The sequence below is a fragment of the Passer montanus genome, unplaced genomic scaffold (assembly GCF_014805655.1).
Source record: "Passer montanus isolate IOZ18808 unplaced genomic scaffold, ASM1480565v1 scaffold49, whole genome shotgun sequence".
NCBI classification, from domain to species: Eukaryota; Metazoa; Chordata; class Aves; order Passeriformes; family Passeridae; genus Passer; species Passer montanus.
Window position 1 is genome coordinate 5,255,669 of NW_024369818.1, and position 11,290 is coordinate 5,266,958.

At 57.8% G+C, this 11,290-nt stretch overlaps 1 protein-coding gene across 2 annotated transcripts; it reads right to left on the reverse strand.

The window, feature by feature from the left end:
- Window positions 1-389: 389 nt before the first annotated feature.
- Window positions 390-7,889, reverse strand: ARR3 (arrestin 3). Of its 2 annotated transcripts, XM_039722607.1 has the most exons (17): window positions 7,853-7,889; window positions 6,573-6,622; window positions 6,148-6,178; window positions 5,774-5,834; window positions 5,382-5,426; window positions 4,845-5,044; window positions 4,684-4,743; window positions 4,375-4,442; window positions 3,954-4,089; window positions 3,789-3,873; window positions 3,609-3,681; window positions 2,966-3,103; window positions 2,481-2,564; window positions 2,198-2,221; window positions 2,068-2,120; window positions 1,664-1,673; window positions 390-570 (listed from the first exon to the last, which is right to left on the reverse strand). In XM_039722607.1, exons 2-17 carry the CDS (start codon window positions 6,587-6,589, stop codon window positions 471-473), a joined length of 1,185 nt encoding a protein of 394 aa, XP_039578541.1. In that variant the 5' UTR covers window positions 6,590-6,622; window positions 7,853-7,889; the 3' UTR covers window positions 390-470. The 2 variants fall into 2 exon arrangements, with proteins under 2 accessions (XP_039578541.1, XP_039578542.1); XM_039722608.1 differs by lacking the exons at window positions 390-570; window positions 1,664-1,673; window positions 2,198-2,221 and having other exon boundaries at window positions 2,022-2,120; window positions 2,507-2,564.
- Window positions 7,890-11,290: the final 3,401 nt, after the last annotated feature.

The following is an 11,290-nucleotide window of genomic DNA, read 5'->3' on the forward strand; positions in this document are numbered from 1 at the left end:
GCTGTACCGGTTGGGAGTGGCTGCACCACGTCCTGCAGCACCTCGTCCTGCAGCACCTCGTCCTCCCCTCCCCTGCACAAAGGCAGCGTGTGCTCCCCCCCAGCCAGCACAACACAGAGCCTGCACCGGGCCACCGGGTGGGTTTATTGGTATCAATGTCACAGAGCTGTGCACAACATGTCACGGGCAGGTGACAGCCACGCTGGTGACGCGCTCGGTTGGGGCCATTGCATCCCGCCCTGTCCCTGTCCCTGTGCTGGCACCCAGGGGAACAGGGAGCACCGTGGGCTTGGCAGCGTGGCGGGCCCAGGGAGCTGCAGCAGCTCTCACCACCACTACCAGGGCTTGGAGTGGGTGGGGAGGGGGGACCTATGGGGACTGTGGGGGGCTGAGGGGGCTGTGCCACGTGTGGCACAGTGGGGACACTACAGGTGGCTGTGTCCCAAAGTGGGGCGTGGGGGGCCGGCAGCTTAGCTCTCCTCTTTCTCAGCTTCCTCCTTCTCATCTTCATCATCCTTCTCTCCCTTGAGCTTCTGGCGAGCAAATTCCTCGATGACAATGTCCTCCTCGCTGGAAGGGAGAGCAGAGCACAGTGAGCCCACAGGAGGAGGGGAAATCCCTGCTGAGCCCAAGCCCTGCTCCTGGTGGGGACAGCAAGTGGTGACTCCAGCCCTGTCACCCCACTCAGAGCAGGTCACTGTGAGCACAGCCTAGCCCCAGCACACAAACCCAGCCCATCACTGTGAGCCTGCCTGACCCAAGGAGCTTGGCCTGCAGCTTCTGCTGTTTTTTCACACAATATTTTGCATTTCCAAGGGAAAACAAAGAGCTGAGTTACCTCCTTGAGAAAGGCGAGCAGTGAGTGCCAGCAAGGGAGAGCACAAAGTAAAAAGTGGGGGAGAAAACAGAAAAAAAAAAAAGAGTCAGCAAAAGATATTCCAAAAGCTTGGGAATGTGAAATGATTTGGCAAAACCTACATGGAGCCATGGCTGATAAAGACCAAGAGATTTCCTCTTTGGAAGTTTAAGTGCTCTCACTGAGCTGGGAAATGGATGGTGTGAAAGGGCTAAGTGTGAAAGCCTGGACTGCAGCCTGGTTTTCCAGGCCCCAAATCCCAGCGCTCACATCCTGCTGCAGGCTGTAACCAGACACAAAACCTTGGGCAGGGCCACGGCTCTCAGGAATGGGTTTGGCACTGCAGCTTCCCAGAGGAAAGAAGTCCCAGCTGTGGCTTCAGCTGGAAGAAGCTGGTTTGGGAGGAGAAGAGGCCTCTGGGGAATGTGCAGGGACACAGGGATGTGGCTTCCAGCAGCCCAGGGAACTCTGTGTGGGGACCAAGACCATGGAGACATCTTCTCCAGTGATGGCACTTGTGGCTGGAAGACACTGCCAGCTGCTTCTGAGGGACGGGGCAAGGCCTGGGCTTGCAGCTGCTGTGGCTGCAGCAAAGGGAATTGTCAAATAAACCCTGGGAGTTTGCAGAACACATCGCAATCCCAGGATTTGGTCTCTCCTGCTGCCTCTGAGAGTGGCTGCTGTGACACAGGCTCAGGGCTTTGGGACCTGGGTGGATTAATCCAAGGATGTGAGCTCAAGGTGGGATGGCACATCCATCTGTGATGGATCTGTGTGGTTTGTGTGTTAGAGGGAACATCTCTTTACCTTGGCTTAGCTGTATTCCAGTGATTAGCACAGGGAGAAAGGGATGGGGAAAAGAAAAGAGAAAAGGTTAATACGGAAAGGACATTTCAACTGACAGCTCTTCTCAATGCTTGGGTGTTTTCCTGGAAAGAGGGAGAGTGGGAAGGGTGCTCTGGGGAGGACACCTCCCACCCTGCTCCAGGACACAGGATGGGTGCAGCACAGCTGGACAGCTGTGCCCATCCCATGGGAAAACTGCCTCAACCCTGCTCCAGCACAGCTGGACAGCTGTGCCCATCCCACGGAGGGCACAGCAGGGCCTTGGCACTGGGGCAGCTGCCCCAGAGCTGTTTTCACCAGCTCCCCCCTGAACCAGAAGTGCCTCTTTCCCGCTGGTTTTCGGCAGCATCCCACACACAACTCACAGTCATCAGGCTTCGGGTGCATGAGGATGACGGGCATCTCCACCCCAACATCACTGCAAGGAAAAGCAGCTCTGTCAGGGATCCTGCCCAGCACAGCCCCACTCTCAGCCCCACAGGCAGCTCCCCTTACCTGGCAGTGAGATCCCCCAGGATGCTGTGGCAGCAGGAGAGAAGGGACAGAAATGAGCCAAGGCAGAGCAGGGGAGGTGTTAGACTCTGCTTTATACTGAGCTGGAAGGTGGTTGATAATAGATAGAGGTGGTGGGGGTCAGAGAGCAGCCCAGTGACCCCAGGGGAGCAGGGCAGGGATGAGGGGGCCCGTGGTGTGAGTGGCCTCTCATTTCCCTGGGGTACAAACCCCCCAGCACAGCCCGAGCTGATGATCCCTGATTGCCCTGCCCACGGAGCCTCACCCTCCTCGGGACACCACCAGGTTGACCTTCACTTTGTAGGACACCAGGATGCCCAGCACCTCCTTGTCCATGCCAGGTCTCAGGCTAGGAAAAAGGCAGAGGGAGACAGTGAGAGGACAGTGCTGCCTGCAGACCCTGTCCGCTCCCCCCACGGCAGTACCAGGGTTTATTTTTGTCCTATAACATGTGAGATGCACTGGGGTTTAGTAGGGGAGGAGAGCAGAAAAGGGGGAGGGGATTTGGGTGAAGCCACAGAGAAGCTTCTGGAGGCCCCTTCCAGCCCTGCAGAGGGATTCAGGAGCTTTGAACAACACTGGAACTGGGAAGCTACATCTCTCCTACAGAATGGAGAGGTGACAATGTCACAAAATCTCTACATTTTCCAGCTGGATGGGGTGGGCTCAGGGGCCCTTGCTGGGAGCCCAGAGCAGGGGGAAGTGGGGGAAGGCGTGGTGGGGAGCAGGGGGAGCCCACGCAGCCCTTACATGGTGGTGGAGGCCAGGTTGGTGTCCTCGTGCTTGAGTTTGCCATCGAGAGCGAGGCCTCGCTTCTGGCGGTTGGACGAGAGCAGGGGGGTCACCGAGTACGTTTTGGAGAAGGTGGAATTGGCAGCCACAGTCTCACTGGAAGGGTGGGAGAGAAGAGCTCAGAGCCAGCCCCAGCCTGGGGGTGCTCAGCATCACTGCAGGCACCCGCACAGGGCCAGCCCTGCCCTCCCCATGCAGCTGCTGGGCCATTTCCTCCTTTCGTTCCCTCCTCTCTTTCGCCTCTACAACCACTTCTTTTTTCTCCCCGCCACCTTTGCTCGCTCCCTCCTAGTTCTCAGCGGGGCAGAGGCTGTGTCTGGCCTCAAAAATGCAAAGTGAGGAGTTGAAGAAGCCTGGGAGCAGCTGTGCATCTTCCCCAGGGACCTTCCCAGCCACCACCGGCTTGTGCTGGTGGGATGTGGTCCACGGCCTTCCCTGTCCTCTGCTTCCTCTGCACCTGCTTTCTAACCCAGACATTTTTGCTGCTTGGTGTAAAACTGTCACATCCTCTGTCCCCATCCTCTCCCACCCTCCTCCTCTTCCTCATTTCTCTTCCTCCCTCTCAGAAATGCCACTTCACCTCCGGCCCCTCATCCCTTACTTTATCTCCTCGATGCACACGGGCTTCGTGTATTTATCCAGGGAATACAGGACCACGTCTGTGATCTGATCCACTGGGGACAGACAAGGGGGAGCCGTGTTGGTGACGTGGCAGGGGTTCACGGTCCCCATCTCTGTCAGGGATGAGTGCTGGGACATGTCCCTTCTTTCCCTCTCTCACCTGAGATCTTAATTTTTTTCACAACCTTGTTGGTGGTGTTGTTGATGTTGACGGTCACGTTGATGGGTTCTCCGTGGTAGTAGATCTGCAAGGGGAACAGGCTGAGTGACGTGACCAGGAATCCTGATCCCCATCCCTGGCAGAGGGGACAGTGTCCCTGCTGACCTCCCTGTCCAGGGAAGCCTCGAGGTGCAGAGGCTTGTCTGACATCATGAACTGCCGGGTGGTCTCGGCTCTCGGGGCCGGTCCCGTCTGCAGCGGGGCGAACTGCACCTTGCGGATGATGAGGCGCACGGAGTTCCTGTGGGGACACAGGTGGCACCCCAGTGTCCCCCACAGCGTCAACAAGGGGTCACAGGGGCTCTCTGGGGACTTCACAGTGTCTCCAGGCAAAGGGTGAGCGTTTCACCTGGCTCTTAGGATGTGACACAGGGACCACTGCCCCAGTTTCAGGCAGAGTTCCCCATTCAAGCATGGCACAGGCTGACAGAAGCCCCTCAGCCTGACCCCTAAGACGGTCACCCCAGAAAGATCCTGTGGTTTAGTTTTAGGGCCAAAAGGCGGGAAAGGGATCCCCTGAAAATACCTCTTGTGAATTTTCTCCTCCAGATTTTCAGCACAAAATCCTTTGACCTCGAAGTCCACACCGCAGGCCTGGGGGAACACACATGGTCACTGAGCAGGAGGGGCTCACAGCTGCCTGAGCTTTAGGTTCCTTGTCTTCCTTCCTTCCTTCCTCCACTGCATTCCCAGAGATCCTGGCACTGACTCCAGCCGTCCTCCCTTCCCACCCCTCACCCCAAGGGCCATGAGAATCAATTCTCATTTTTAGCACCCCACAACCCCTTCCCAGGGAGGATGGTCCAGGGGACACTGGCTGGGGACAGCAGCTCACCTTTCCCACATCATCTGGCCCGGGCTGGAGAGTGATGGAGCAGGGCAGGTTGGTGGCAATCTGGCCAGAGCAGGGAAAGAGAGAAAAAAGAGAATAAAGGACATGTTCAGAGCTGAGCCCTGGTAACACCAAGGAGCCGGGAGGGGCTGAGCAGCCCCTACCTCAAAGGTGAAGGGGTAGGCGTTCTCCCCAAGCTTCTTCATCAGCTTCTCCTGCAGAGGAGTGAGGGTTTTGGGGGCCTGGTCTGGCACGGGCGGGTACAGCTGGGTGGTCAGCACGTAGATGTCCTTCCTGAAGGTCAGGCCGATCACGTCGAGGTCGTCGCGGCCGTAGCGGAAGGCGCAGGTCAGCGTCACATACACTGAGCCAGGCCAGGGACGAGGGCAGGGAGGCAGGGGAGGCACAGGGGGTGAGTAAAGAGGCAAGAAAAGCTGTTCAAAAACTCTTCAGCACAAATGAGACTTGCTCAGATATTAACATGACCAGGATCCCTCGTGTCCTTTGCTGCATGGCCCTGATGGACAACGAGCTGGAGGTGACACGGAGCAGCTTTAACCTGGGCACAGCCCATGGCTGCTGAGCTTTGGGCTGGCTGTAGGTGACACGGAGCAGCTTTAACCTGAGCACAGCCCCGGGCTGCTGCTGAGCTTTGGGCTGGCTCCATCCCCTCCCCTCACGCTGTATTTCTGTATCAATACCTTTCCTGTCCTTCAGGTACTCCGGGTCGATCAGGCAGACACCATCTGCAAACAAGCAAAAGGAGAAGGACTGGTGAGCTCAGCTGGCTGGGAAGATCTTTGCTAAAACACAGCTTTTTAAACCCAAATAATCACTTTGCAGCTGAAAGTGCAAAGAGGACAAGAGGAGCTGCTGCCAAGGGGGATGGTGATGCCTCCTCCAGCAGTGTGGCTGGGTTGTTTTGCAAAGGGATTTTGTCCCTTTCCCCACTATTTTTCCTAAGGATATTTGCAGAAAACATGGCATTTGTGCCTCTAGAGCTGCTCCTCCTGCTCTACCAGCAGCCCACAACACTGGGGCTAGCCTCCCCAGCCTGTACTTCCCCCTCAGTGCTGGGCACAGCCCCACTCACCTACAGACTCCACTGAATCCACGTTATCCACATAGTCTCTCTTCCCCAGGTAGAGGGAGAGCTGGAAGCAGCACATGGGAAAAGGGAGGAAGGAAGAAAGTTAATGTTTGTCATGGAATTGGCCCAAATTTCGAAGCCCTGAATTGTGTCCTGGGGTTTGTCACCAGGCTGGACCAGAATCACCTCGAAGGGGTCATATCAGGGTATTTTTTAATTTCTGTTTTGAATAGCCAATCCTGCAGTAGCATCGTGGCAGGTCCAGGAATCAATCAGATTTCAAAGGGAAGGCAGACCCAGCCTGGATCCTGTGGGCAGATCCAGCCCAACCTAAACCTTGGGCTGGCCACACAAGGGGACAGGGCACAGAGCCTCACCTTGCTGTTGGGGCTGGTCTTCTTGAAAACCCTGTGGAGAAAACAGAACTGGATGTTTGGGAATGCCTTGGACAGGGCTGGATGGGGCACAGGGAGATGATGGGCTGCCCTACAAATGTGCTGCACCACCAAGAGCCACACCAGGGTGTCCAGTCGCTGGGGAATTCCATGTCCTGCAAATTCAGGGCCAAACCCACACTGTGTGGCTGCCCAGGTGTGCTCCTGAGCTCAGGGTGACCATGGGGGAATTCTGTGTCTTAAGGGCAAGTGTGAAAGGCCAGCGCAGAGCTCCATGACAGCCCCATGGGAGCTCACATTCCAGCCCCTGGGAGCAGCAGCTGGGTCGAGCTGGGGTCTCACTTTCCCCCTCTGCTCCTGCCCTGCTCCATCCCAATTCCAGGTAATAAATCAATAAAGATACTTACTTTGATCCGTCTGCCATTTTAACTCAGTGCAGGAATGTCCACGAGGAAATCTGTGGGGAGAAACAGGGAAAGCACTGGATGAGGTGGTGGGGAAGAGACAACTCCAGCCATGGCCACCATCCAACATCCTGCAGAGCCCTCAGGATTTGGTGCTGCCACCTCTGCAGAGCTTGGGAGCTCCAGGTTTGGCTTTGGGGCAGCGCATGGGAGCTGAGCCAGCTCCTTGTTCCTGGCCAAAAAGGTGATGAAGGGAGAGAGTGTTGCTCCAGAAAAGAGGAAGCACAGGGGTGATTTCCAGTGGATCAGGTTCAAGACTGGGAAAGGCAAGAAAATGAACAAAAAGCCTTATAGAGCCTCAATGTTAATAGTTTTTCCTGTCTGCTGGAAATTGGCTGTCGTGGCTCAGAGGTAGGAATGGGCTTGTTTTGTCCTGTCACTCACAGGAAGGTGAAGAAAACCCATGGAGAAAGGTGAAGGGAAGCTGAACTGCCCCATGGAAAGAGGGGTCTCAGGGCACAGGATCCCTCCAGTCCCAGCCCTTTGTGCTGGGAGTGGGGCTGGAGCTGCCCAGCCCTGCCCAAGCTCTGCTGGCTCGAGCCCTGTCCAGAAGGAAGCTGTAAGATCCCACTGATCAGAAGCTGATTCTCCGGGATATTAAATGGGATGAGCTCAGCCTCTTAGGGATAGGCAGCTCTGACATGAGCACAGCTTAAGCCCAGGCAGGATTTTAAGCCCCAGGGGCACGTGGACAGTGTTGCCTCTGAACACAACCTCAGGCAAGCTGGTGAGAGAGAAGAAATGGCCATGGGAGTGAGGGGATGATTCTCTTCCCCACAGGAATACAAGGGATTAGTGCCAAGCTCAGGACCTTTGAGGTCCTTGGGTGCTGTGGGATGTGAAGTTTGGGAAACCTCACAGGGTGAGAAGATGCAAAAGGAGTGGGAGCAGAGTTTGGCTCCTTCCAGACCCCAGGAATTGGGGATGAGGCAATGAAAGGTGGAGGGAGAAGCGCTGAACTCCTGCTCTGCATCTCCCAAGCCCCAGAGATGGAACTCAGCCCCTCCCTGGCTCGGCTCAGCTGTCCCACACCAGTATCCAACCCCTCCACTGCATCCTTTGGTCACACTGGAATCCTTTTTATCCACATTTTTCCCATTTCTCAGCTGTAAACCACCCACCTTCCAGCCACAACCCAGCACCAGTGCCCTTGTTCTGTTTTCCAAACCCTCAGAACCCCGAAGCCGTGGCGGGGCCAGGGCAGCAGAGCAGGCAGCACTCACCTGGCAGGAGGATGGACAGACAGACGCTCTCCTCTTCCTCTCCCAGCAGCTCCCAGTGCCACCCAGTCACTACAGGCTGCTCCCAGTGCTGCAGCTTCTTATATCCCCCCTGGCTGTCCCTCCCCTGGCATCTGATCTCGCCCACTCGGCCTTGGCCGGGGCTGGGGGGGGTTGTGTGTGTCTGTGGGCCAGGAGAGGGACTTGAGGGAAGAATCCTATTAGTTGATTAATTGGGGAGACGCTTCATGAGTAAGAGTGGGCTATAAATACATCTCTTGCTGGAGCCCTGGGAAAGCAGCTTAGAGGGATTGGCAAAGAGGGCTTAGGAGCGAGGTGATGGTAATTGAGGTGGAAGCTCTGCTCCTGGTGGGAAGGAGTGTGGATTCCCACAGGGGCTCTCTGCAGCTGCTCCCATGGCAAGGGGACACGGGATGGGTCTGGGCATGGGGCTGGATGGAGATGGCAGAGGAGGAACCAGCCTGGAGTCCTCCCTCACCTTCCTGGCTGGATAACAGAAGGATGGAGGCACAAGCAGCTTCCTGCATGGCCAAGGTGCCTATGAGGTTGCTCACCTAGAGGTGACCTGCCATGGCCCAGGGCACAGAGGACACCCTCCCCACGGGGACACTGCTGTACAAGAGGATGGGAAGGCAGGATTCACCCTCCCTGAACCAAGAGGGAAGGACCAGCCACCCCTGGTGGGTGGGACACAGAGCTGCCAGTGTCCCCAGCACAGCCTGCCCAACCCAGAATCATTTCATAACTGCAGGCTGGCCTCGCCTGACCCAAGTAGTGCATCACTAACCCCAGGTTTGCTGCAGCAGAGAGGACACTGTGGAAAGCCCAGAGTGGCTCTACCTTATGGCTGCCAGGCAAGCAGAATTCTCACTGCAGCCCTGTCCCAGCCACAGCCATTGTGTGGGATACCCACCATGGGACTGGCTCTAGGGTGGGGCACAAGGACAGCCCAGGGCAGCTACAAACTGCTCCAGCAAAGCTCCACTCACCCTCCTCACCTCCAGCACCACTCAAGCCCTTCCTCTGGGGCTGCACTCAGTTCTGGCTCAACCCCCAGAGCTGAGCACTGGGGTCAGGATATCCCTGTAGGAGCTGTGCTTCCTCCAGGCCTCTGCATCAGCTCAACAACATTTATCACCTGGGTACCAACTCCTCCCAAACACAGCTCACCTGCTCCCCCAGGGCCACTGGGAGCCATGCCGTGCCATGCCATGCCATGCCATGCCATGCCATGCCATGCCATGCCATGCCATGCCATGCCATGCCAGCAGCCCCACTGCCAGGGCTTTAGCTGCCAGCACACGTTCCCCGGGGCCGAGACTTGTGATCTCTTTAACTGCACACAGGAGAGCTGCTTAGGTTCCAGATTAACTGGTGCTATTTCTGCCACAGTCAGGGGGACACGTGAACTGTGACCTTCACACTGGCAGGTGAAAGAGGAGGAGGAAGAGGAGGAGGAGGAGGAGGCAGCCCCACTTGGACACCCTCGGCCTGGCCAGGGCCCCCAGCTCTGTGCCTGGGGCACCTAATCCTGAGCTCTGTTTGTGTTTGTGGCTCTTTGTTACGCTCTTAATGAAAGCCCTGTGACCGGGGCCACGCACTGGCTCTGCAGGGTCTGCACAGTGTGGGGAGGGGGAGAGCAGGGCTCACCTTGGGTCCCTTCAGCTCAGCCTAATCCCAGCTGGGTGGCTTCAGCCTCCCCATTATCTGGGGAGCAGATAATTCCCCTCCCCAAAGCAGTGGGGAGATGGACAGAGCCCACATCCCTTCCCACGCTCTGCCTGTGCTCCAAACCAAGCACTGGAGAAGGAAGCAGAGTTCAAAATAATCGGGAAATTAAAGAGGCTTCCTCCTTTTTCCTGTGTAATGAATGGCCAGAGGTTCCTGTCATCTCCTCACCCCACCATCCCTCCAGGCACAGTCACTGTGTGGAGCACTGCTCAAGCAGCCACTTCCAGAGGGACAGGACCCCAGGGGGGCTGGTGGAGCTGGTGGCTTCACCCCCTGTCCCAACGGCCAGTGCTGCCTTCCCGGGGAAGGGCCATGGGGCCTCCTGCATCCACAGGCTCTGGAGGGAGCCTTGGTGCAGCCAGAGCCCCCAGGTGAGCCCACATTGCCCTCCCAACCTCACCTGTGCCCAGTGCTGGCCGAGCTGCCAGGTGCCTCTGGCTCGGTGCCAGCTCTGCCTCTGGCACTGCACACCACAGCCACCTTACATAAACACTCACAGCAGGCACTGCTGATTTCCCAAAGCCCTTCAGAGCTCCTGGGCTTTCTCCCTGATCCGGATGAAGCGGCGTGGACGGCATTAATCAGGAGACAGGCACCTCCACGCCTGCCAGGAATTACTGCCGTGCTGTTAAGTAACGGGATGGAGCAGCACTGCTGGGGCTGGGGCTCCAGCAGGATGGGTGCCTCCAGCCCCACACAGACCTGCCACCGCTGTCTGTCCCCACGGCAGGGGCTGGGCAGAGTTGCACCCTCTGCTGTGTGACCAGAGCACCAGCCCAAAATAAACCGGGCGGCCCAACTTCTCACTGGCCCAGCCACAGGTTCCTCTCCAGGCTGGGAAGGCAGGAGGAAGCCTCACAGGGGGTTTTGGCACTTCTGGGCTGGGGCAGGAGGTGGGGGAACAGTCCCTTGGCACTGGCCCAGGGCTGCAGGGATGTGCAGTGGTGCCAAGGGTGGGGAACAGTCAGGAGCGTGGCTTGGCACAGAGCTCCATCCTCCTCCTTATCCTCATCCTCCTCCAGCAGGAATCTGCTTCTCCATCTATCTCCTGAGCAGCTCTGGAGCTGCCAGACACTTGGACAGCAGACGGTGACTGCTGCTCATCTGTAATTAATTGCTGTTAATCACCCTGGCAGCTCGAGCCACCACACGCATGTGGGCCTGCTCGAGCTGCCAGGCCACGAGGAGTTAAACCTCTGGGGCTGCACCCAGGAACTGCGGTGCTGCCCAAACCCTGTCCTGCTGGGAAAAGTCTCCATCCTTCCTGACCCCTTCCCGGGAGCCCCTGAACCCAAATTCCCTCCCCGCTGCGGGCAGGGCACACTCAGGTGTGGTGACATGAGTGCCACTGTGGGTGCCCGGTGCCCGCAGCTCTGTCTCTCTCCGCCAAGGGCAGAGCTCGTCCCCAGCTCAGGTCCCCAGGAGTGGGCAGCTCAAGCCCTGCCCCAAACATATTTCAGGAGTTTTCTGCCATCCTGCACCACCGGCAGCGCCTCCTCCCAGCGTTCTGCCATCCCGCATCCCGGGGAGGACGCGCAGGGAGCGGGTGGAGGCAGAGCGGGACTGTCCCCGCTGTCCCCGCAGTGCCGAGCCCCGGTGGCCGCTGCCTGGCCCCGGTGGCGGGGCTGGAGGAGGAGCGAGGAGGCGGCTCCGGGGCTGGGGAGAGCGGGGCGCGCAGAAGGAGGAAGA

What these genes read in the sequence shown, in the direction of transcription:
- ARR3 (XM_039722607.1), bottom strand. An exon ending in GAAAAAAATTAAGATCTCAG is followed by an intron (nt 3,682 to 3,788) that starts GTGAGAGAGGGA and finishes GTCTGTCCCCAG; the next exon opens with TGGATCAGATCACAGACGTG. An exon ending in GTGTGCATCGAGGAGATAAA is followed by an intron (nt 3,104 to 3,608) that starts GTAAGGGATGAG and finishes CCACCCTTCCAG; the next exon opens with TGAGACTGTGGCTGCCAATT.